The sequence below is a fragment of the Pieris napi genome, chromosome 16, assembly GCF_905475465.1.
Source record: "Pieris napi chromosome 16, ilPieNapi1.2, whole genome shotgun sequence".
In the NCBI taxonomy this organism is placed as follows: Eukaryota; Metazoa; Arthropoda; class Insecta; order Lepidoptera; family Pieridae; genus Pieris; species Pieris napi.
The window spans coordinates 7,780,516-7,805,535 of record NC_062249.1 but is presented as its reverse complement, the minus strand read 5'-3'; the positions used below and the strand labels follow the sequence as shown (position 1 = coordinate 7,805,535).

Here is a 25,020-nt window from a genome sequence, read left to right as displayed (position 1 = left end):
TTTGTTAAGGTTGGGATAGTTATTACACCATCTATCACGATTTGAACCATAACATTGAATGTTTACTTGAAACTAGACATACATGGGGTGTTCAATAAAAAGTTAGAATGAGTATGACGCAACTGTCTTTTATTAAAGTTTTATTTTTTTCTTGGTTTTTTGCTAAAATTCCTTTTCGACAAAAAAATTCTTTCTCAACCTTAAAAATGATTTATTGCGGCGACTACTCCGTTGTCATCTTTATTTCAAGTAATTTAAATAAATGAAATAATAAAACACAAATAAAATAAATTTAGTAGGTTTACAGTTCAAAATAGGGAAACTGTCATAACGGTATAGCGTTTATATAGTAAATGTCCCTTATACGCACGAACGAATATTTAACTTTTAACTTTTTAAATTGTGTAGGGAATAGTTGAAGGAAATTGTTAATATGATATGAATATGTTATCTGTTTCATATCTTTGTTCGGCTTGCATAGCTATATAGTTACAATGACAATGGCATATTATTGACGGCAAGTTATATGAAGTTGTCAAGTGTCAACTATCAAATGTAAAATAATTTTATTTGTAATCGCGTCGTATTTGTTTCTACTCTCGGCCACTTTCGGCATTCATTCTTAAATACTATTTCTTTAGTAGACTTTCTAAAAATAGGGAGTTGTGCCTTTTGTAAAACAAGCAACAAATGTGCTAATATTTTTACAATGCCTTTTATTTATTCGATACTAACACTTTATAGGTTATAGAATAATTTGCATACCTACAAGAAAATATAGATTATTGTTAAAAATCTATAAATTTTGTCAAAACAGTGTTTATAAGTTGTCTGCTGTGTGGGAGTCTTGTATAAGAATTAACGATGGGTCTCATTATATCAAGATTTCGCGTAAGTATTTCATATATCACCGTATGGTTTGTAACGTAGCCAAAAACTATTTCTAAATTGCAATACATTTGGCGCGAATTCAAACGTAATGCTTGACCTATTAGATATTACGATAATCCAAAACTGTTATCTGGTACCAAAATAAATTAAGCCTATTGTTTAAATTTTTATTAATTACTTATGTACTTTAGAAAATTGTTGTATACACAGTATTTGGAATCTGGCAGTGCAAGATTGAACTTTATTAATAGAATTTGTATAGTTCCAGTACTAATTATCTTTTTCTAGTCTATATATTGATTGCTGTGTCTTGTCAAACATATTTTATATTTTCCCAGGTCTCTAAAGAATTGACAAGTTAACATAATTTAGTAGCAGTATTTAGTTTCTATGAGATATGATGACCAGCACATTCTGCCCTCAGTAAAAAAATTAAGGCCTATATATTTCTGTCTCTCAAAATCGTTATTGTTACGATCTTCTTTTAGAATTTCTTTTTTGAGTACAAGTCATTTCAAAACTTCCATTATTGCTCTAGTTGCTTATAATATAACAATCGGTATAGGCAGTCACTAGAGAGTATAGACATATATTTCATTTCCATGTGAAGATAATGATTATTAGTTAACTGATACTAATAAAGCCATTGTCAACTTTCAAGTTTTGGTGATGTTTTGACTTTAGAAGCAGAAAAAGGGAACTAACAAATAACAATTTTAATTTATATTTTACATTATTTGAAATAATGCTACTTTAATAAGAAAGGGTAGACTGATATATACTAAATGTATGGATAATGGATCAGGGCTTAAAAGTTCAGTATGCTCAAGTGGAGTTATCAAATACCTCTGTTATGAAGTCATAAATTATAAAGTATTATTCACTCACGGTCTTACTAATAAAAAATCACTATACATGCGTTATGACAAGGTGATAGTAATTCAGTGAATAGAGCTTGTACAGGGCATAAACTCCTCTTTGACCAATAATCGATGTGTATTGGTTGAATAACAAAACGACCCTTATTTATTGTTACCCTGGCAACCCGCCGTGTTTGATTGACGTTTGATTTAATAATTTTGATACGACTCATAATTCTAATGTAAGTTGTATTTATTTTATCAACCAAAGCAATTATATACACATTTACTCAATATACTAATAACATTTTATTATTTGCAGCTAATAGAAACTCCAAAACCTCAGACAAAGAGGACTAGAATTTTACATAAAAAGCCGCGTTCTGCAGTACAAAAGTTAGAAGAGGTTAGTATCAATGTGATAGAGAAAGGACTATTTCATTCAAAATCCCTCAACGATCATACTTAAATATTTTTTTAGGCTCAAACAGAAGCGACTCGCCGAAGCTCACGAAAGGGCTAGACAGAAGCATCTTCTAAGGCTCAAATTGTTACAGCAGCAATTAAATAAATAATTATATACTTATAAAAAAAATAAAACCCCCGTTTTAAATGAAATATAACTTTTTATTTATTTCAAGTCCTTAACTATCCACACCTATGTAAATAAAACAGCCTTAAAAATATGTTTCAATAAAAGTAGCTCTAGCAGCTTGTCTAGCCAGATTGCTTGGGGGCGTCTAGGTTGGCCTTGGTTCTTCTGGAGCATTCTCAGTGTCATCAAACGTAACATCCAGGTCTTCTTTGATATCAATAGCAATATTGTGGAGGATTGCCAGTGCTACTATATATAATTTGGCATTTTCTAATGACACTGAGAAGCCATGAAGAAGACACCTAAATCGAAAACCCTCCACCTCTAGTACTCTTTTCGACATCAGCTCGCACTCTGTCACAGATCTTCATAACATACTTCTTTGAAAAGCGGTATTTTGTTTTGAAATCGCCATGCGAAAGTAATAACGGATTGCACCGAGTTTGGTATGTTCTTTGACTTTCCTTGGAGGCGGCAAATCTTCAATCGTATGTATTAGCTGCATATCAATATTATCTAAATCTTCTATTTGATCTATAAAATCTATTTTCAACAAACACAAATATCTACTAACTTAAATCTTTCCTTGAACTAAACAGTCAAAAAATGCTGTCAAACGCGAAATCAGATGAAATTACGCAATTTTTGTCTTATACACCCGTTAAACTAGGCCTCTGCGTTGTATAAGCATTGTACAAGTCTTCATACAAACCAGACACTTGTTATAACAGCAGTATACATCAACCTTGTCAATTCAGACATTATTAGTAACATTTTTCTTATAACAGGCTTATACGATGTGCATAAATCTTTATTAGTAAGGCCGTATATGTTTATCAATTTAACATGGTCATTGTATACAATTCAATTGCAAAGGAATCCATGAAAGTATTATTATGATAATATATTCTGAAGTACATTTTCTATATGACCTTACTTTACATATTACTTAAATTGAAATAAAAAAAGTGACTATGTTTTGTTTTAATATTAATATCTGAATGTTAAAACAAAATAATGTAACCCTTTTTTTTATCTATTTATAAAAAAATTTTTTTGTTTAAAATTCATTATTATACATCTTCATGGCTTAATGTTTTTATATCGAGACAAAAGTTCTACTCCCATAATCAAAAACAATGTTTTAATGAAATTATACATCTGTCTTATTGCATTACCATGTTAACAAAATCTAATAGAAAGAGACCAAACAATTACAAAACTTTAGTAAAAGAGTGCAATTAGACAAATAATATAATATAGTTTTTATGAATAATGCTAAATTTGTCTCGCAATTAAATGAAGAAATATTTAATAGAATAACATTTTACAGTTACATAAAATATAATTTATTTAGCATTTTAGAATCTATTCAACTTTTATATCAAAAGCATATATATAAAATTACGATTTTGATATAAAAAGGAAATTAGCTTAACCACATTAAACAAGCCCTTACTAAAATTATAATGTTTAGGCGTAATTTTTTTACATTTTATGTAAAGCATTAGTAAGGCTCTATTACTTCAAATTATTTAGCAGAACTCGGAACCAGAACCATCGGTTAAAATGCATTGAATACATCTTATGGGGGCGCAATTTATTACAGTAGTGCATATTATTAGCTTAGTAAAAAAAAAGCTTGCATGTTCTCTTTACTGTTTCACATTATCGACGAAATATACTCGCGCATATATCTAGGATAAGTTCATAGACGTTAGCCGCAACAAAAGCCTTCGAAAGTCGACCTCAAGAGTAACTTGAAACTTACATTATTTGAAATTATATCTCGACTTCACGCTTCGTTCGCTTTAAACTTTCATTTAAGTCTGACCCACATTTTGGAGTTAGACTGAAACAATTTAATTATTATTGTGAAATAATTTTATTTTATTAACCATGAATGGATTAAAAGAGGTTGTAACTTACTTAATTTAAGGCTAATAATTAATTTAAAAAAAAAACTATTGGATTTGAAATTATAATAATACAGCTACTTCAATTCCATACTATGTAGTACATAGTATAGAATTGAAGTAGCTGTAGTACATAGTATGTAGTGTAAAATAAAATTACATATCACATAGTTTTTTTTATTTCACACTTAGTCTAGGTTATTATTGAAATTATACTTCTTTTGACGCGTTAGGGAAAAATTATGAGAGTAAATTTAACGATGCGCGCGCACACCGTCACAAAAAACCGACACACTGAAGTTAGCTATCAGTCAAAATTTTAATTTCTTCCATTGTTAGTGTCGTTTTTTCTACAAACTTAGAATCCAATTTTTGAAGAGATATTTATCTTGTTACGCGAAAGAAGTATAAATGTCACCTGTATATAAGTAGTACACACACGTTTAGTTTTTATAGTTTCGTGTCTTGCACTCCATACTTTTTTTTGGTAAAATCCTCCACCTGAACTTTCAATTTGGATCTGCTTTTTGCTTTTTCCATTCATTCTTTCGTTGTAAGGCGTGGGTTGCTCGTCTGTGACTAGGGATGTGACATTCTGCAAAAAAAAAAATCGATTTTTTATTAATCGATTATTTTTTTAGCATGAATAATCGATTAATAAATAATCGATTTTTCTTAAAAAAATAATCGATTTTTTTTATTAATCGATTTTTTCCTAATTTTTGAATTAATTTCAAAATAAACACCCTAAATATTTTATTTTTCATGGTTTTTTAAATTAAAAATAAACTAGGAATTATAAACACAAATTAACGTTTAAGAATAATCAAAATCGAAATTAACTTAATCTCGTTTTGATAGATTTTGATAAATGCTGAGTGTATTTCTTTTCAGTAGCACATTGCAGTTTTGTTGTCTTTTTAATTGTGTGCAGTCTTGTGCTGCTGAATAAATTTATTTTACTTTTAAATTATAGTGTTCCATTCAAACTTGACGTTGTAAAATTAACTGCTTTTATCATCCTTTTGATGTTTTACAAAAAAACATCAATGTATCGAGTATATCATTACATCTTCAAAGAATCGGATTTAATGTATCGCATTGTAAACATCGTTGCGTATCGAATATCCCTAATAGTTCGAGGTCCGGGTTATAAAAGACCAGACATAATGTCGGGAGGTGGCAGATAAAAAATCGATTATGATTGATTATCAATTATAAAAATAATCGATTATTAATCGATTATTTTAAATATAAAAATCGCGTAAAAAAATCGATTTCGATATATCGATTATTTTTTCACATCCCTATCTGTGACCTTAGTTTTTGCCCTTATCTGGTTGCTATGTATTGGTGAGTTAGTGAGTGGGTTTGACATACGGGGGTCACAGTTAGCGCTAATTTTGATTCTGAATCTAAGCGTAAAGATAAAGGTTTACAACAGTATTGAAATTTTATTAAACAAGTTGTTAACATCAATTATCTATCATAATAACATTTAATTAATATTCCCATTGTACTGTTTCGTAAGTGCGCCGATTAATTATTTGTATTATAGTAAAATGTTCATGTGTTATTTTCTTGTCCTTTTGAAGAATTCATACTTAGGGATTTTTTGTATTAAAATCATAATACTCAAAATAAATATTAGATTCAGGAATGCATTAGTCTTAGCATATATAAATTTTTCATTATCACATTCCAGCGCAAGAAAACGACAAAAGACATCCTAGAAGAGCTAGAAACGAAAATCAAAAGAATAGAAAAAGATGGCGAATACAAAGAGCAAACACATAAACGAGTTATTGGGCTGATAATGGTTAATTCAGTTGGACTGTATGTGCTGTTTGCGTTGCTCTACTACTTCATATATGTTGGCAAGAGTCAGTACTGGGTACATTCGCTGATGTATGCCTCTCCGTTACTACTGCTTCCAGTTTTGTAAGTGATTTTGAGTTTTCCATAAATATAGCTAATATGAGAGTTGTCTCAATACACCGCAAAGTACTCTGGATATAAATACATTGGAATGTAAAACAGACACAAAATAATAATTTGTTTTTGTTTGATTGTGATTGGTTAATGGACGTCTCTCTACTCCTATAACTGACTCGTGATCAATTCAAATGAAACTCATTATATGTAATTTTGATGGTGCAGTATTTGGTTAAAAGTATTATATGTTCTTAACAAAGCTATTAACACGGTAAACGCCAATAGAAAAAAATTAAAATCGTAAAAAAATACTTTATGCTGTAATTAATTAATACAATGAAATCAGTTCAACAATATTGTTAATTTTTTGTCTGTATCTAAAGTATTATCAACCGTAATTCTCGATTATTGTTTATGGTCCATGAATTTTAAACTCATCCATATACCTAGTAAGTCACTGTACGTCAAAATGATAATGAAATTGAAAGTGCAGTTCTGAATATCCTTGAAGTCTATTTTTGAACTTAGAGCCTTAAACTACAAGTAGTGATGTCATTGGTTTCTCATCGAATAGATGGCTATGAATCAGATTGATTTAAAAACTTATATTTATAATATAACTAATAATTGGTTAAGAGAATTTTATAGAAACATTATATCATTTCATGGACCTTAAAAGGAAAAATTAATACTAATAGAATACATTCCTTTATGTTTTAAAAGGCAACGCACTCGCGATCCCTCTGGCATTGAGTGTCTATGGGCGGCGGTATCACTTAACATCAGGTGAGCCTCCTGCCTGTTTGCCCCCTGTTCTATAAAAAAAAAAGTATCCATCGAGCTTCGTCGGGAATAGTGTAGCTTGCCAAGTGTGAAAGAATTTTTGAAATCGGAGTAGTTTCGGAGCCTATTCATTTCAAACAAACAAAATATCAAACCTTTCCTCTTCATAATATTAGTATAGATTAATTCATTGATCAATAACAAAATTGTTTAGCGATGCTATATTTGCTATTTATAGTACGTTGTAACATTATCCTGCGATTTATGAAACCGTATACCTTGAAGCCAGTCATGTGTTTATGTACTTGATCTGTCTTCGTCTGTTTCCGCGACTTTGACTTCAGGCCTTATCCTAAATGGAGTGAACAGGCTCGGAATTCCTTTATTGTTAATTATTTAATTCCAGAGAAAGGATGAAGATTATTATGTATTGAGAGATGACAAAATGTTAGTGTAATATAGATATTTTACACTAACATTTTGTCATCTCTATATATATAAAATTCTCGTGTCACAATGTTCGTTCCCATACTCCTCCGAAACGGATCGACCGATTCTTATGAAATTTATGCATATTCAGTAAGTCTGAGAATCGGCTACTATCTTTCAAACCCCTAAATGTTTAGGCTGCTCCACCCCTAAATTTTTATTTTTTAGGTAACATTTTTGTTTATATATTTTTTATACAGCATACGAAAATACACACAACTTTTAATTTTCACCCCTCTACGATAAACCCCTATTTTTTACTATAGTTATTTTTATTGAAGTAAAAAAATGTTTCCTAGAAATAATATACATGGCATAACGATGTTTGCTGGTTCAGCTAGTATTATATAAAATGTTAGTTAGTTAGTGAGTCTTAAAACAGTAACATTTGAACAATGACAATTATATAAGCCAGTTCATTGCGGCTTTACAAAAAATACTTGTAATATTAATAATGTATAGAACTAAATTGTACTTATTCCTAACTTCAGGGTGATATTCCTTCGCGCAGCAATATCAGCGTACTACAACTGGAGTCTGAATAAGAATAGAGTGAAGTTGTCCAAGATGAGAGAAGAGAAAAAGAAGATTTTAGAGGAAGTCATGGATACCGAGACTTATAAGGTATTGAATACTATTTTACTACTAAAGTAATAATATATAGATAGAGTTAACAGCGATTTTTACACAATACAAGTAGGTGTTTGCCGCTGTTGTTTTGAGGAAAATACCTACTACTCGGTTGTAGCGCATATTTTATTGGCATATTTATTATTCAATAATAATATTAATAACATTAAAAAAAAGCATGGTGCAACAGCTTTGTCACTATTATTATATTATTTTTCAAGCAACCCTAGATAACTAAAAAAAAACAATTGTGAAGAAGTGCAAGAGTGGGAATCTTTTTTAATATAAAATATGCCTTCCCAAATAAATGATGGTTCCAACAGTATTTCTTTAACTAGTGTAAATATCGTCAGTAAATATAGTAAATTTGAAATATTTAGGGCAATTTTTTTATTCCATATTATTTTCTAGTCAGACAAATTCTATTTAATTATATTAAGAATAACTGGTATTTTCCTTGTTCACGCAAAACCCTTTATAACATAGCAAAACAGTTAAGACAGCAACTTTTCTGCATGAGTTTAGACGTATTTATATTATATTGTTGTCTTTTTGTTTCTTTCATTGAAGTTAAATTATTTAAAATACCGGAGATTTGCCTTTATTTACGATTTATTGATAATATTAAACAAGAAAGTAGGTATAAACGCAGAATTCTCCGTACTGCCTTACTTTCCATAAGCCTCCCCAAGCATTCTCCAAAAAGATCTGCCTTGCTCATGCCAGCTCAGTTTTTATCATTTTCTTACGATCGTTTTTCTTCTCTTAACTATGAGATATGGTGTCCGGCAAATAAGTTGGTCGCTATATTATGCAGTTATTTTTAGGTTTTTTTCCCTATTAAAAGTAAAAAATACTTTGTACCAACGAAAATATTAATTTTAATTTTTGACGACTCATTGGTCTACTGGTTAGTACCCCTGCGAATCCATGGGTCCCGGGTTCGATCCCCGGCTGAGACGAACATCGATGTGATGAGCATTTGGTGTTGTGCTTAGGTCTTGGGTGTTTAAATATGTATTTATATGTCTATCTGTCTATAATATGTATGTATATCCGTTGCCTAGTACCCATAACACAAGCTTCACCAGCTTAGCATGGGACTAGGTCAATTGGTGTGAATTGTCTTTAAAAAAAAAAAAATTATCAAATATAATTATTTGTTACATATATTTCAGGTCGCGAAAGAGATCCTAGATAAGTATGGTACACCTGATGAACACTCAAAGGCTTTGAAACCATTCACACCGGCCATAAATGCACCCAGTCTTCCTAGTATGTAAATCAAAAATATATTTTAAAATTATGAGGCAAACTTGTATTAATTGTCATCTCATTAAAAAGTTATTTCTTAAAAGAAGATATTTCTTCCATAGATAGTTTATAATTTGATTTAAGTGCTATTTGTATATTATTATTATTAAATGATTATATCCATATTGAATTGTTGTTGCTCTCATCCCTGAGGTCGTAGGTTCCAATCCCGGAGTCCACCAATTGACTTTCTATGCACATTTTTAACTCTCTCATACGGTGAAAATATCGTGAGGAAACCAGCATGCATTTTACCCAAGAAGTCGATGGCGTGTCAGGTATAAGGCTGATCAACCTACTTGCCTGTTAGATAGAACAAATTATCACGAAACAGATACATCAGAGACCCAGACTTTAGAAGATTGTAGCGTCTCTAGGTTTTTTAAAGTCATAAATGTTAGATGCATTTATTTAAAAAAGAAACAGTGGCGCTACAACCTCTTTAGATCTTGGCCTCCGATTTCTGAATCTGTTTCATGATCATTTTTTTAAATCTAAGAGGCTAGTGGGTGATCAGCCTCCAGCGCCTGACACACGCCTTTTTGGGTATAAGACATGTCGGTTTCCTCACGATGTTTTCCTTCACCGTTCGAGCAAATGTTAAATGCGCACATAGAAAGTCCATTGGTGCACAGCCGGGGATCGCACCTACGACCTCAGGTATGAGAGTCGCACGCTGAAGCCACTAGGCCAATACTGCTCAATTACTATTTATGCTTTAAATTTCGCCGGGAATCGAACACAAGACTGCGCCCTAGTTAAGAGGTCTCAGGTCCGTAAAGTGCATTGACAAATAACATGAAAAATCAAAATCTGTTTATAATTTCAGCGACCCCTATACAACAGAAGCAAAGGCAGTTAGCGATGCTGACGTCGACGCCAAGGAACATGCACATGGTAGCAGCCACGCCGGGTGCCATTCTTAACGGACCTCGGCTAAGGGTATGATTCTCTCTCTCTCTCTCTTCAGTCTGAGCGTCGTGGTCAGCAAGAAAACATCTGACTATATAACTAGTCCAGCCATAAGTTCTGTTATAAATAAAAATGTATTATTTTTTTAATGAAGTAATGTAAAATTATTAAAATTTATACCTTCATATTTATTAAAGTTTTGGCAAAAAATAATAAAAAATCTATTCAAAATGGCCACCCTTGGCCTTATACAGGCCTTTATTCTGTTTGGCCACGAATTTATGGATGTACGCACTGTTTCCAAGGGAAATTTCGCCACTGCTTACCATAAAGTCTAAAGGGTTGAGGTCTGGGCTAGATGAGGGCCAGTCTTCAGCTCTTATAAAGTCTGGAACGTTGGTTTTTAAAATAATATGTGTGTTCCAAATTCAAAATAATAAAAAGTTGAAAAAATCCATTTTCATTTGTAACAGAACTTATGGCCAGAATAGTTATATATAGGTACTAGCTGCCCCCGCGTACTTCGTTTCTCCTTAATGTGATTTTACTGTGTGCCTATCTTGTTCTCTATATAAACCTCGGAGTTCAAGTCATAAGATTTTAATTAACAAATAAAAAATATGGGTTGGTGATAGAGGGGTAAAAATTTAGAGTTGTATGTATTTTTAATTAGAACATTATAAAAAAAATTAAAATTAAAATTTCGTCCAAAAAATAAAATGTTAGGAGTGGACAACCTTTATCACTTAGCGTTATGAAAAATAGATAGTAGCCGATTTTCAGACCTACTGAATATACATATAAAATTTGATAAAAATCGGTCAAGCCCTTTCGGAGGAGTATAGTAACTAACATGAAGAGAATGATGGCACGAGAATTTTATATATATAAGATAATGTGTAAAGTTTGCTCTTGCTTAGCATAGATGACGCAGTTTGCTGAAGAAGTTGTTATTTTATTAATTTGTCATATAATGGATAGCATATGATATTTTTAAGGTTAAAGTGCATAAATCTGCTATTAAGTACAAAATATTAATTTCTATCGTAAATTGCGCCATCTATGCTTAGCGCTTGCAAACATGACACATCGGAATTTTCAATCAATTATCAGTAATAACTCATGGTTATGTGAAAAAAGGTTGTTCAGCAAATGTTTTTATATTTGCAGTCGGATCAGCTGCCACGCCCATTACCGGATAGTAATAAGTCGGCGTTGGACAAAGTTGTGGACTATTTACTCAAAGACGGACCGAATTATAGGATGGCACTCATTTGCACTGAGTGCTTATCTCATAATGGTGAGTATTCATTTGTTTTCATTCCTTTTAAATCCACCAAAAACGAAGTTTTTTGTTTGATCGATATCCCACTAAAAGACAGACAAATGTGTCTTAATTTTTGTGCCATCTGTACCCTATAACCAGAGACAATAAGTTTTCAGGAAGGAACAAATTAATTTTCAAGTTAGACATAGTACTAGTTACTAAGGCATGGGCATTGACAGATTTTAGCCAAGTGAAATTTTGTTTCTTAAATTTTAAGGATCGCTTGGTTTGTATGGGATCAAAAATTTTCTTGTATAAAGATACTAGCCGTTTCGCGCCCGCTTTGCTGGACGAATTAAAATAAATTTTATGTTTCATTATTTTATTTTTATATTTTTAATATTCTTCTTTTTAACTTCCCGCTAAGAAAATTGAAATATTTCGAAAATCGAGTTTTTAACAGATGTTGACGTTTTGCGGTTCTAGGAAGCCTCTTTTGTTTTTATTAGCGGGAAAAATTTTCATAAAAGTAAAACAGAAATAAAAAAATGAAGGAACGTTGGAATTTAATAAATAAATCTAGGAAAAATTTCGCATCGAATGGTGGTAGTTTCATGTCGATACGATCAGTGGTTTAAGCGTGAAAGAGCCTCAAACGAACACCATTTTCTTTTTATATATATAGATCACCATATCTTTACATTAATTAATGTTATATCAAGAATGACATACTGATATTTGAACTACTTTTTGAATATATCATATTAATTTTCTGGCCACAAATTAATTATATTATTTAATACTTCTTTAACGAATGCAAACGCGATTGTTTACATGATTTGAGTGATTTTTTACTGTCGTCAGGATCCAGATTTAAAGTCAGTGTTTAGTGATCTGTGATCAGAAATAGTATTTTATTTGACATACCGAAGTCATATTTATAGCTAAGTCTCAACTAAGAGACTGACTTTTGACTATTTTATTTTTTCTTTACCCTAGTTTATATATATAATTATGTGTTAGTATAAGATATTATTTTATAAAGATCTAAAAAGAAGAAGAGAGATTAATTTGTGATAACATGTTATGGAACACACCGGAAAAAATTTGATTGATTTTCGAAATACAAAAATAGCCGATACAGCTTCGATGCTCATGTCTCGTGCTTTTAAAGTACTTTAGTCTATCGTGGTATAAGGTAAAATTTTAATTGTTTTTCGTGTACTACAGATAAAAATATTTTTTTTGCACCATAATTTAGATTCATAATTATATTTAGAGTAGCCTCTTCCATTTTCTTCCAACATTGTCATTGAGCTAAACATATAAAGTACACGTTTAATAACCTGAGGCTTTTGAAGTCGGTAAAAAATTGTTATTAAATTACAGGTATGGCAATGATCGAGGAGTTTGACTACGTGTCATACAAATGCGCGTACTGTGGTCGGCTTAATCCAGCAAGGAAGCAGCGCCCATCCGCGCCCGCCCTGTGTTCGCCGCCCGCCCTTACTTTTAATAATGGTACACTCGGTACGTTTTTTTATACAAATTTTTTCGCTGGACATAATAGATACTTATTATATTTATTGCTTAGATAAGATTACCAACATATAACTCCGGCTTCTGATAACTTTTTCTGGAGCCGAACTAAACTAAACTGTCGAAAGATTGTGAACCTCAGCGTACTGCTTACAATTTAACGTATTATTATTCGGTAGATTGTACTACACTAACTTAGTTATCATTCAAACTTCTTTGGTCAATTACAGATTAATTTTACTTCCCAACAATTTCATATAACTACCGAATAATAATACCTTAAATTGTAAGCAGTTCGTTGAGGTTCACAATCTTTCGACAGTTTACAATCTCGCGAGATATATTACAAACTAACGGTGTTTACAAATTTACGGTGACAGATACACTGTGTAGGAATATAAAGGATACATTACAAACCAAATGCTAGTCTAGTTTTTTTTTTATTTTTTTTTATGGCTCTGGCACGATTTGTGATTTAGCCAGCGTCAAGTAAAGGATTTTTTATAATTCGTGCTAGTCTTTAGAAATTCTACCGTGTCCTACATGTGCGGTTATAGGCACTCGCCCGGTACCGCACTACCCTCCCAAAGACCGAGAACAAATTAAAATTAAATTAAAACTTGCCCTCGAACCGGGAATCGAACCCGGTACCCCTCACCGCTAGTCTAGTTATATCTATGTATCGTCCTGTAAAAATCTTTCTTCAGTAAATGTTAAATTAATAATATTAGATGTTTGTTAATATTTCAGGTGGTGGTGATGACTCTTCCCTTGCATCTTCTGGTACTGAGAGTGAAGAGGAACGAGAAACTGATAAACGCACTGATGGTAAGGTTTTACTATTTGGTCTAATAAGTATTTTTTGATTGCTAATTATTGTTATAATCTTCGAAAAAGAAATAAATAACACACAGACTATATAGTTCCGCGATAGTGTAAACTGTCAAAAAATATAAATTGAGACGTTTACCGAATTAAGAAAACACGTCAAATATATTCTTCCCATAAGAAATAAATAATAGTTTATAAAAACTAAAAAACACGCTTTTAAAACACATCAAACTAAAAAGTGAAAAATAATTCCTAATTTAGGCTGAAAATGGTAATGAACAAAAAATACTGGTATTATTGTGAAAAAGCGTGGGGCGCTCTGTGCCATATTTTTCATCTATCTACCCACCATTTTCAGCCTAAATTAGGAATTATTTTTCACTTTTTAGTTTGATGTGCTAAAAGCGTGTTTTTTAGTTTTTTTAAACTATTATTTATTTTTTATTTAAATTTTTCATTTTTTTTTCGGATTATTGCATTGTCATCGATCTTTGACAGGTGCGCAAAGTTTGAATTAAATCTGTCCGTTAAAAGTGGGTCAAAATCGAGTCCGAAGGAGTCGGTTACATACATACATACATACAGGTGAAGCTAATATAAAGCGAATAAAAAAAAAACCACCATAAACTGAAACTAAAATGTGGCTTCACTCATGGCACAATATTATTCTATTCGTATGAAATATAAAATACTAAACATTTTCAGATACCAGTTAAACTTCTTTTGGTGTTTTGTACACTTCGTTCATTTATGTTTAAGCAATAATTATTATTATTATACCCTGTCTCGATGGTTGGAGAATTAAAGGTTAACATCCGTGGTTCCTTACGAACGGGCTAAAGTAAGATTAAAACCGGTATTTAGGCCGGCAACGCACTCGCGAGCCCTCTGGCATTAGTCCCCATGGGCGGCGGTATCACTTAACTCGAAATGAGCTTCCTGCCTGTTTGCCCAATTCTATAAAAAAAATCCAGTAGCGCATAATTTGTAGACAACCTTTAAGGTATCTGTTTCATGGTAATTTTTTTTTTTTTTTTCTATTTCGCAAGTAGGTTATCAGTCTTCTGTGCCTGACACGCCATCGACTTTTTGGATCTAAGGCATGCCGGTGGCCTCAGTGTAGCTAACATAGACAGTAGAAAAGAAGAATATATATAACAAAAACTAAAATATCCTATTTCATTATCAACAGAAGAAACAGATCATCCACCCTCACCGGTTGAGGGGGAGCCGAAATCTGAAGAAGAGAAGAAACAAGACTGATTGTTCATCGCCAATGATAAAACGATTCGATATTTAGCATTTCGCTTAATTTCGCGAAATATTTGAAAATATTCTAGAACATCGACATGTAAATATTTTTTTTGAAAAATTGAAGATTTTCTTTTAAAGTATCTTAAAGAAAATCAATATATGCATAATGATTCGAGAGAATTTTAAATTTGTACAATTGCAATATTAATCATAATTGTGTCTTATTTTGCTGGTAACAAGCTTGAGAGCTGTTTTGGCACGTCGGAATTTCAATTCAAAGACAATATTAATTAATCTAAAATTTACAAATTGTCGTAAAAAATATAAGCTAAATGCTTTAATTAAATCAATTTTTCATAGAACATTCGAAATTAAATTGCGGGTTTATTTTGCGTAGAGTCAAATTATTTTACTTTAAAAATTTGAAGAGTTCATATTCGTGTCTTTAAACTAATTGTTCTGTGAAAAAATGATATGGGGTTTGAATTATTTGTTTGTTATTGGGGTAAATAGTCTAATTGGTCGAATTATTTAATTTATTCATTGTTTTACGAAGTGGTAAACATGTGCCTTTCTATTTAAGAGGTAAAATTTTGGTTCTTACACGAAAAGAGATATTCAATATAGCTGTCTCTTTCACATAGTATTCTGTAGTAAGAGACAGTAAATTTATCAAAGAAAAGATTGTTTCTGGTAGATGCGATCAGCTTTCGCAATAAATGACGTCACGTGATAAACATTAATCATTTATCTACCTAAAGTAATGGTAAAGAATTTTTTTGTAGGTTCATTTGGAACATTATTTAAAACATCACAAAAATGCGCATTTAAATTGCATACATAATAATTTTTTTCGTGTACTTATGTGTGTTTTTGTCAATTGTTAAATAATTAAAATTTATAAACTTATGCTAAATATTTTACCCCTTAAATATGCTAAACGGGTTTTTAAAAACTCGGAGATATACTACACATAATCTTTATTGGTGTATTTTTCAAAATCGCTAGAATGGGTGTAGATTTTTTATCGCAGGATATTAGAATGAAGATAACATACTTTACAATGCATCGTTTAATAATACTTAAAGAAAAGCATTACAAATCATGAAAATAATGATGGTCCACGGATCCCTTTTATAGAATATTATCCATATTTCATCTGGGGCTTGAGGCGTGAACCACTGAACCACTACCAAAGGAATTTGTATGAGAATGACACTCACGCTTAGTCACGTAACCATTACCATTCAAATTTAATACATTATATATATAATAAATTCCATTCAAAGTCTCAAGTCCCTGCAATTAGGTGTCTTAAACCAGACGTAGGTCTGAGGGAAGTGAGTTTATTTACAGATTGATATTAGGGAGCGTTCAAGTATTACGTCACGCAATTTTTAGAAATTATTGACTCCCCCCCCCATGTAACGCGCCGTAACGTTTTTTCTTTATCCAATAGTAAAACGTTTCGTGACCACCTAGTGACTCTTTATACCTAAAAGTTACCATTATGTGGTGTAAAGTAATGGAAAGTCGAAAATAATATTAACAGTAACGCGTATGTCAAACCCCGCCCTGCATCGTAACGTTTTTCAAAAGGACCCCGCCCCGAAATTCGCTCAAACGCTCTCTTATTATATGAGTCATACAAAGAAAATTTATCATACAAGGAAAAACTTATAAAACAAATAGGTATAAAAATATACACAGCTCACTAATATCGTTGTGTATTTCGAAATACAGCTATCTCTTTCGCTTTGTATGTTAAATTAAGAAATGGATGATTCTGTTTTATATCTCCCAGTTTTTATTTGACCTATACAAGTGTTCTTAATGCAAAGAACATGATCGCGAGCATTTTGTAATCGCATAAAATGTCATTAGATTTAATTATTTATTGTTATGTTTATTTAATTTTAAGGTCTTCTGAATCTTCCTAGTTATAGAGTTAGAGAATTGTCAAAGGTTGAAAATGTCATGATAAATAGTTTTTGTTATAAAGCGTGAAGGTTATATTAAAGCAAATATTAATATCTGAATAACGAAGTCCATGGGACAGCTCGCACTTCCGACTTTTTCTACCCAAATTATTTGCCGGGAACGTTTCTAAATTGATTTTAAAAATACAGAATAGGTTTTATTATGATTTTAATTTGCTTAAATTTGATTGGTCGACACAGATTAATAAATACCCTTAAAGTTTTACTGTCTATGGTAACCATATATATATATGATATGATGGCGCCTCTCGATTATTTAGTCACCCGCATATATCTGATGACAGTCATGCGAGCTGTCTTACCGTTTGACTTATCACAAACAAACGAAACGCGCCGTCACACCGTCTTTTGTTTTAAATTTTTATCAGTATTTTTTTTGATTTCAATGATTTCAACCTTCCACAATTTCTAGGGCTTACTACTTAATCATCCCAATATTAACGTTACGATTGCTTGTGAAAATAAGAGAAATATACATATTATTGGCGAATCATTGTTATGGATGGTCGTATTTTTACCTCTCATTAGAAAAAGCTTCAACCGCTGTTTTACGATAGTTTTTAAAACAATTTACATTTTCAATATACGGCATGATTGCTTAAAACCCAGTGACCATTTGATATGGATTGTGCATACTATATAGGCAAATAAAAATCTATAATCTGCAACTTAAATCGTCATATAAAACTGAATATATAATAATTGAATGCTTCACCTATAAGACACGGCACAAAAATCTATGAAAAAATAACTTATTTACGGCCATTTCTAATATAACGATTTAGTCACTCAAAAGTTTATTCATTTAAAAATACATCTATACTCAAAATATTTTCTAGTCAATTATAGAATTGCATTTTTATAACAATCGAGTTCCCTACATTCCTTAATTTATTCTGACATTAAATACGTGTGCTGACGAACAAATGCCATCATTTTTATTTTTAAATTTTCCCGCTTAAAAGTTTAAACCCTTCCGTATCAAATGATTTCTAAATTGGCTGCTATAAGCTATAAGGTTACTTAAATAACATATTCAATATAGTTTATGTTAATGCAGTCTTGAAGACTGTCAAATACTATATACCATAAAGTACATTTCTTAGGATAAGATTTGATTTCACGTAGAATACGGACCTATACCGGATGGAAGAATCTCGATATATCGTGGCTGTCAAATATGGAAATTTGAATAAAAATATTGGCATATGATTGTTTGCGCACTTTCGTTTTGATTATCAATTTTAGGACTAACATATTTTGTGTGCAATTTGTTTTGGTACATCGAACATTTGTATTTATTTCATTAAACAATATGATATAAGACTTGGTTTTTTATTATACTAAATAAACTGTATGCTAACAAATCTACGAAATTACCTATATTATTATTTTATTATTATGATTTTTTTTGGGTTTTTTTTGGGTTGTTTATATTAAAAAATAGAGTTTTGGTAAGGAAACAATAATCATGTATGCCTAAAACTTCTTTGATTTCTTGAAGTCGCTAACGAAATTTAGGCATAGTAGTCTCAGTAGTTCAAAGTTTTCTCGAATCGATTTCATAATTGTTATCTGTATTATGTTAATCGACATCAAAAAATTGCCTAAGTTAAGTCACGTTTAAAACAAAAGATAAGCTCATTATCTGGCGCGTATAAAAGTCGTTAAGATTTTGAAAATTCTTTAATTGCCTCAAAGTATTGGACATCATGATTTTAATCTGTGCCTTTTGTATAGTATTAATACAGGTAAGTAAATAAGAATTTATCTGACTGATTAACGAAATTCTATTTATAATTCTATATAAAATCTAATTTTTCAGACATCAACAGCCCATGTATTTTCATATGTTCCAAGAAATATTCAAGGCAATATACAAGGACCAGCCCAAAATCTAAATAATTTTACTCCCATAGCACATAATCGGGCGGCGATATCTAGACCGTTACCGTATGCTAATTACAATACTAATAATTTTCTCAATGCCAATATAGCAAACGCACAGGTTACTAACGCCGAATTAGAAAATGCAAGAATTGCAAACGCACAAATTGCAAACGCGGAAATTGCTAATGCAAAGTTTGCAAACGCTCAACTTGCGAACGCAGAACTAGCGAATGCTAAATTCGCTAACGGGCACATCGCGAACGCCGAGCAAGCAAATTTAAACTTTGGCATGGCAGAACTCGCCAGATTTCAACCATCTTGGCCTAACAAAAACATTGCAAATGTTAACACGAATTTGGAAAATGCAAATGTAAATTTGCCAAATAACCTTCCAAACGCAGGTTTTTGGGCTAATAATTTAGTCAATTTAAATGGGAACATGGCAACATTTAGTCTTGGTGATGGACCACATGCATTCATTGTTACAAGTGGGTCTCCTAACAGTCCACCTTTTGGAATTCAGTTAATGGCTGATGCTTTAGAAGTTGGTGGTACGGTTTCTGTGAATGGACAGTATCCAATATTTGGAACAGTTGCCGTAAATGGCAATTTACCCACAGATGGATCTGCGGCCGTTAATTATAGCTGTGGAAGACCGGTCAACGCTCAATAGATTAATAAACTTATTTATTGTAAATAATTATTATAACACTACGTATTAGACAATTAAATTATTGACTATTTAATATAATGTAGTTTTATTATTACATATTGAAATATACAACTTCCTATGATGAAACTTTGTACTGCCCTGCGATTCTGTAACTCACTTTTCGAACTCGCACAGCGGTTTTCGCATCGGCAGTCGCTCGAAGTTTATTGTTTATTAGAATGCCAATTCATAAAATGACTGCTTGACGACTGATTTCAGAGCGACTGCCGATGCGAAAACCGATGTGTGAGTTCGAAAAGTGAGTTACAGAATCGCAGGGCTGATCTATAATATCTTTACGCGCTTGAAGACAAGACAATAGCTCGTAAATGATAGGTTGGAGGAGCTCGGTCGATCTTCATTCACACTAGTACTGTGCGAAAAGAACCGTTGCGCCGTGGATGTTGAGATTGGGGCCGTGCTAAATTACCTTTTTTGTTATATTGAGAAGACTTATGTTAAAAGTTCGTTCGTCACCTTTATATGAAAAATACAAGTATATAATTTTTGTGTATAAAGTGAAGCATAGCAAATAAGAATTATATTAGTTCACATAACCGCCACGCCACGCCGCGCCGGTTCTCTTTCCGCTCAAACTTTAATGCTATATACGTACTTTACAACTGAATTTTGAATTTTACTAGTGGCACGCTTGAGATGCACTCATTACTTCACTACTAAGTTGGTAATAGAAGTTTTTCGGTAAAACCCTGATAAATGTCTGTTCTCTGTCTCACGGTGAAATAAATTTTAAATATCCAGACAAATAGAACTTAAAACAAAACATGTTTATCTGCCTATCTACAAAAGTTTAGTTTATGCTTTGTTAAGTACTCTATTAAAGTATAAATCTGACCCCACATGGCGTTGGTACTGGACTAGATCATTTGGCGTTGCGAAGACGTTAGCGCTCTTTGTATCTTCTATCGCATATCATGGGGAGTGTTTCAAAGGACTTTTCAGATTAATAGCTGCAGCTTAATTTCATCACCGGACGTCAAAACAGAATGCAAAAGTCCAACCGTTTCACCTGAACATACACATTAGGGAGTTTTTCTATTTTTTCTGATTTCTAGTTATTCATTTCCGAACCTTCTATACAAAACTGTGTCAGTAACTTGTACTATTGCGACATATACTATGATTAATTTAAACAATGCTACCAAAAATACCATTCCTTAGATTTCAAAACGGTCAGAAATTATGAAGTTTGGTCAAAGATTAAAGCTATAATTTGAATATTAAGGAAGAAGAAGTTTAGACTTTAGACCTATACACAGACGGTAGATAAAAATAATATAATTTACATATTACTAATATATATGTTATAATAAAAACTGCGGTTATCACTTTCACAATATGTTCGTTAGGTAATTATAATTATTCTGCGTCAGATTTCTATTTGAAAGGATTTTTTTATTGTAAACACATTAAAAAAGGGTGCGTGTACTTATGTACGCGCGTAAGAAGTTATACTTCTCTGGCATTATTAAAAATAGTTTTTGATTGCATGCAAATAATTAATTACAATTAAATAATCAAAGACTGGAAAAGCAGTCATTATAGTCAATAAAGTATAGTTTACATTTGAAAAATTAAATAAATAAATATTTATTATTATTATCTTACATTAAGTGTAACATAAATTCTATTATTATTCGAATGTTGTTTTTAAATTATGTCCAATGCCGTAGAATCTTCCGTGGGCAACATCATTCTGTTAATTTTGTGTCACGGTGCGCGCGCATCGTATAATTATATTTTTCATAACGCGCCTAAAGAAGTATAACTTCAAAAAATGTGTTTTCGTAGAACGATCACCTTGATTAATATTCATGTCTGCCGTTAGGGTTAGTGAAACAAATAGATCATAATCACATAATTTAATCGTGTATAAATTAATTAATACTAATAAACAGCTGCTCCATTACATCCGCAATTGCTTGCCAAAGTGACCGTGCCCCCAGCTGGGACGTTCCCTTCAAATGTCACAAAACCAATTACCGGCACATTACCCACTACCGCTGTAGATCCACCAACAGGCATTTCGCCCACAACGGCAACATCGCCGTAACCAATTGGTGACACTCCAGAGATTGGCAGTCCACCGATGGAAAGGTTATTTAAATTAGCATTTGCAGCATTGGCATTTATCGCATTAGCATTAGCAGCTATGGCGTTTCCAGCTATGCCATTTCCAAGCGCCGAAAGACCGGAAGCAGCTATATCTTGTCCCAGCGCCATATTGTTTGCAAGTAGGGCGTTGTTTGTAAGACTGTTCATGCCTAACTGGTTAGGCATGCCAGGCCTAAGTGCTTGACTGGCAGCATTCTGGAAAAAGGATAACGGATTACAATTTCTATCATAATGTTTTAACTTATGGTGTAAAGGAGCAGTGTTGGCCTAGTGGCTTCAGCGTGCGACTCTCATACCTGAGGTCGTAGGATCGATCCCCGGCTGTGCACCAATGGACTTTCTTTCTATGTGCGAATTTAACATTCGCTCGAACGGTGAAGGAAAACATCGCGAGGAAACCGACATGTCTTAGATACAAAAAGTCGACAGCGTGTGTCAGATACAGGTGGCCGATCACCTACTTGCCTATTAGATTGAAAAATGATCATGAAACAGATTCCGAAATCTGAGCCCCGACCTAAAGAGGTTGTAGTACCACTGATTCATACTGTTTGCATTGCTTGCCAGTAACTCCTCCTCTATTGGAAATAAACTAAGGAAGCGAAAATGATGAATTAATTTGTTTTAATGAAAAAATACAGGAAAGTGCGAAGTATTTCGTCAGTAAAACAGTGAGACATTGAAATTTAATTTTTGAAATATGATAAAGTTTTACAAAATAAAAATTCGCAGAATTAAAATCAATTGTCATGTTTACCTGAACAAAAGCAATAATACAGATAACCAATAATCGTAACATTGTAAAATTAAGAAAATACTACACGAATCGTTTACATACGCTCAAATATAAGCTATTTTTTATCTTAAAATCTGTAATGACGAAACGCTTTTCTTTATTTAGTAATAAGTTTGTAATAGATTATTTTATCAATTCAATAGCATTTGTTTAGGTATTTCGAATGAGGTATTTCAATATATAATTAAACTAAATTTAAAACAATTTTTGTATTAAATTTGCTCATTACAAAACGTCTTACCATAATATTATATGTATGTATTATTGGTCATAATTATGCATCTATTTCAGACTACTTTAGGTTTTATTTCGGTGTTCACATCTTTAAATAGGATGAAATGAAACCAAAAAAGCAGAACCGAGTCAATATAATAATAAATCATCTAATAAATCAGCACGCTTCTCGAGTGATAGCAACATTTTCATTTCCACTATTGTAACTAACAGCTCCAGAGCCGTAAGTTGGCAGTGCTCCATCCACTGCCACTGTTCCCAAGAAGGGCAGTTCACCAACCACAGCCAGTCTTCCTTCTATAGCGTTTTCTGAGTAAACAGAAATACCGGTAACAGGAATTGGAGAGGAAGAATACACTTCCAAAACTCCACCACGGGAGGCAGCGAAATTGTTTATGCCCATCCCGAAACGTGGGGCCAGCCGGGCTTCAGGAGCCCCCCAAGAAGCTGCTCCATGGGGAGCAGCGATTGGGGAGCGGAAATGGGGTCCTGATGCACGTGAAATGCATCGGCCAGATATCATCTGCAAAATGGAGTTGAATTAGATTAAAATTCATATATAATTATTTTAATTATGCAGTGTGACGTAGTTGCTATTATTTATGATATTTTGACGTGATAACGTCTTTAAAATCGTTTTAGTCGGGTGACATGTTCAGAAACTTGTGTCACACCAAAACCTCACGAGCGCGATCGCAGGTATAACGAGAGAGAGACGGACCGATCTCCCGTCTCATCTCGAGCGCTGCCAGTCATTCCGTGAATGTATGAAGAAAAATGTATATCATAGTCGAATAAGTAAACTTGTCATTTTACACCCGAAATTTATCATCAAAAGTGTGAATAAAACGATAGATGTAATTTAAAATTTGAAAAAATTGTTATCTTCATTAATTCCTTACTTCCCAAAAACTTATATCACCAATAAGACGTTATCACGTAAACATCTCGATCGTAAACCTACTTTACAAACAACCAATATTTTTTAATAAAAGTTTTTACTGTTTAAGATGTTCATTTATCACAATTTTAAAATTATTTATTTAGGATGCAATAAATTCTTGGCAGCAAGTATTCTATATACTGCTCGTGACTGTTCAACAACCAATAAGCCCTACTCTCCCTTTAATCCCCTTAATTTGATTTTGACTTTTAAATGTTGTAATCGAAATCTTTGAGATTACCTGGACCAAAAGGACGGTTACGCAAACGAAGACTGCCTTAACTGCCATTGTCTCTTCTCGTTGATCAGGATGAGAATGTTTCGACACAAATATTTAGTGAATTTATATACAGCTAAAAGATTTGGACCTTTATCGTTGTGACGTGACTGCGTTGGTATTTTAGGTAAAGTTATCTTTCGTGACCTTCATGTTTAAACAGAAGCCCTGATTATTACTCATAGTGCCTTTAATCTATGTTTGCGTGAATTATTTGATATGCCTTAATGTTTACCGATGAACGCAACCTTTAAAGTATCTATATATAAATATATTTTTTAAATGTTTTTTTATCTAGGTTAATTGGTGTGGGTATAAATATTGTGTCGTTCTATCGAATCAGTAATTACTGAAAGATAGAATAATGATATGGAATGAAAAAAAAATCTTATTCATGTCGGAGCAATGGGGCTGGAATCAGCTGCCATTGTGTTTATAATTTAATAACTTCAAATTAGTTCAAAACGGTTACATACTTTATTTTGTTTGCCAATATGAATAGATCTACAAATTAGAAGTAATTATTTTTTGATGATTATTCTTTGATGTATAAATTAAAATGACAATGGCAGCTGCCCTGCGATTCTGTAACTCACTTCACGAACTCACACAGCGGTTTTCGCATCGGCGGTCGCTCTCAAATCAGTCGTGAAGCAGTAATTTTATGATTTGGCATTCTGAAAAGGTGGGAGCTTGTACTTTATTGTTTATCAGAATGCCAAATCATAAAATTACTGCTTCACGACTGATTTGAGAGCGACCGCCGATGCGAAAACCGCTGTGTGAGTTCGTGAAGTGAGTTACAGAATCGCAGGG

The 25,020-nt window shown here is 32.4% G+C and overlaps 2 protein-coding genes and 1 long non-coding RNA gene across 3 annotated transcripts; 2 read left to right on the top strand and 1 right to left on the bottom strand.

Moving 5' to 3' along the window:
- The first annotated feature begins 551 nt into the window (after positions 1-551).
- Positions 552-16,841, top strand: LOC125057187 (endoplasmic reticulum junction formation protein lunapark-A). Its single transcript, XM_047660708.1, has 9 exons — positions 552-891; positions 5,968-6,203; positions 7,961-8,093; positions 9,278-9,374; positions 10,243-10,355; positions 11,496-11,625; positions 12,982-13,122; positions 13,882-13,959; positions 15,155-16,841. The coding sequence occupies exons 1-9, from the start codon at positions 865-867 to the stop codon at positions 15,223-15,225; spliced, it is 1,026 nt and encodes a 341-aa protein (XP_047516664.1). The 5' UTR covers positions 552-864; the 3' UTR covers positions 15,226-16,841.
- Positions 1,778-2,369, top strand: LOC125057188. Its single transcript, XR_007118178.1, has 2 exons — positions 1,778-2,157; positions 2,233-2,369. It is a non-coding gene; the product is annotated as an uncharacterized LOC125057188 (long non-coding RNA).
- A 6,261-nt stretch (positions 16,842-23,102) lies between the features above and the next one.
- LOC125057373 (chorion class CB protein M5H4-like) lies at positions 23,103-24,325 on the bottom strand. Its single transcript, XM_047661030.1, has 2 exons — positions 24,169-24,325; positions 23,103-23,507 (listed from the first exon to the last, which is right to left on the bottom strand). The coding sequence occupies exons 1-2, from the start codon at positions 24,214-24,216 to the stop codon at positions 23,142-23,144; spliced, it is 414 nt and encodes a 137-aa protein (XP_047516986.1). The 5' UTR covers positions 24,217-24,325; the 3' UTR covers positions 23,103-23,141.
- Positions 24,326-25,020: the final 695 nt, after the last annotated feature.

What these genes read in the sequence shown, in the direction of transcription:
- LOC125057187 (XM_047660708.1), top strand. Translation starts at nt 865, where the DNA reads ATGGGTCTCATTATATCAAGATTTCGC. An exon ending in TTACTACTGCTTCCAGTTTT is followed by an intron (nt 6,204 to 7,960) that starts GTAAGTGATTTT and finishes TCCTAACTTCAG; the next exon opens with GGTGATATTCCTTCGCGCAG. An exon ending in AACTGATAAACGCACTGATG is followed by an intron (nt 13,960 to 15,154) that starts GTAAGGTTTTAC and finishes CATTATCAACAG; the next exon opens with AAGAAACAGATCATCCACCC.
- LOC125057373 (XM_047661030.1), bottom strand. Translation starts at nt 24,216, where the DNA reads ATGGCAGTTAAGGCAGTCTTCGTTTGCGTAACCGTCCTTTTGGTCCAG. An exon ending in TAACCGTCCTTTTGGTCCAG is followed by an intron (nt 23,508 to 24,168) that starts GTAATCTCAAAG and finishes TCCATTTTGCAG; the next exon opens with ATGATATCTGGCCGATGCAT.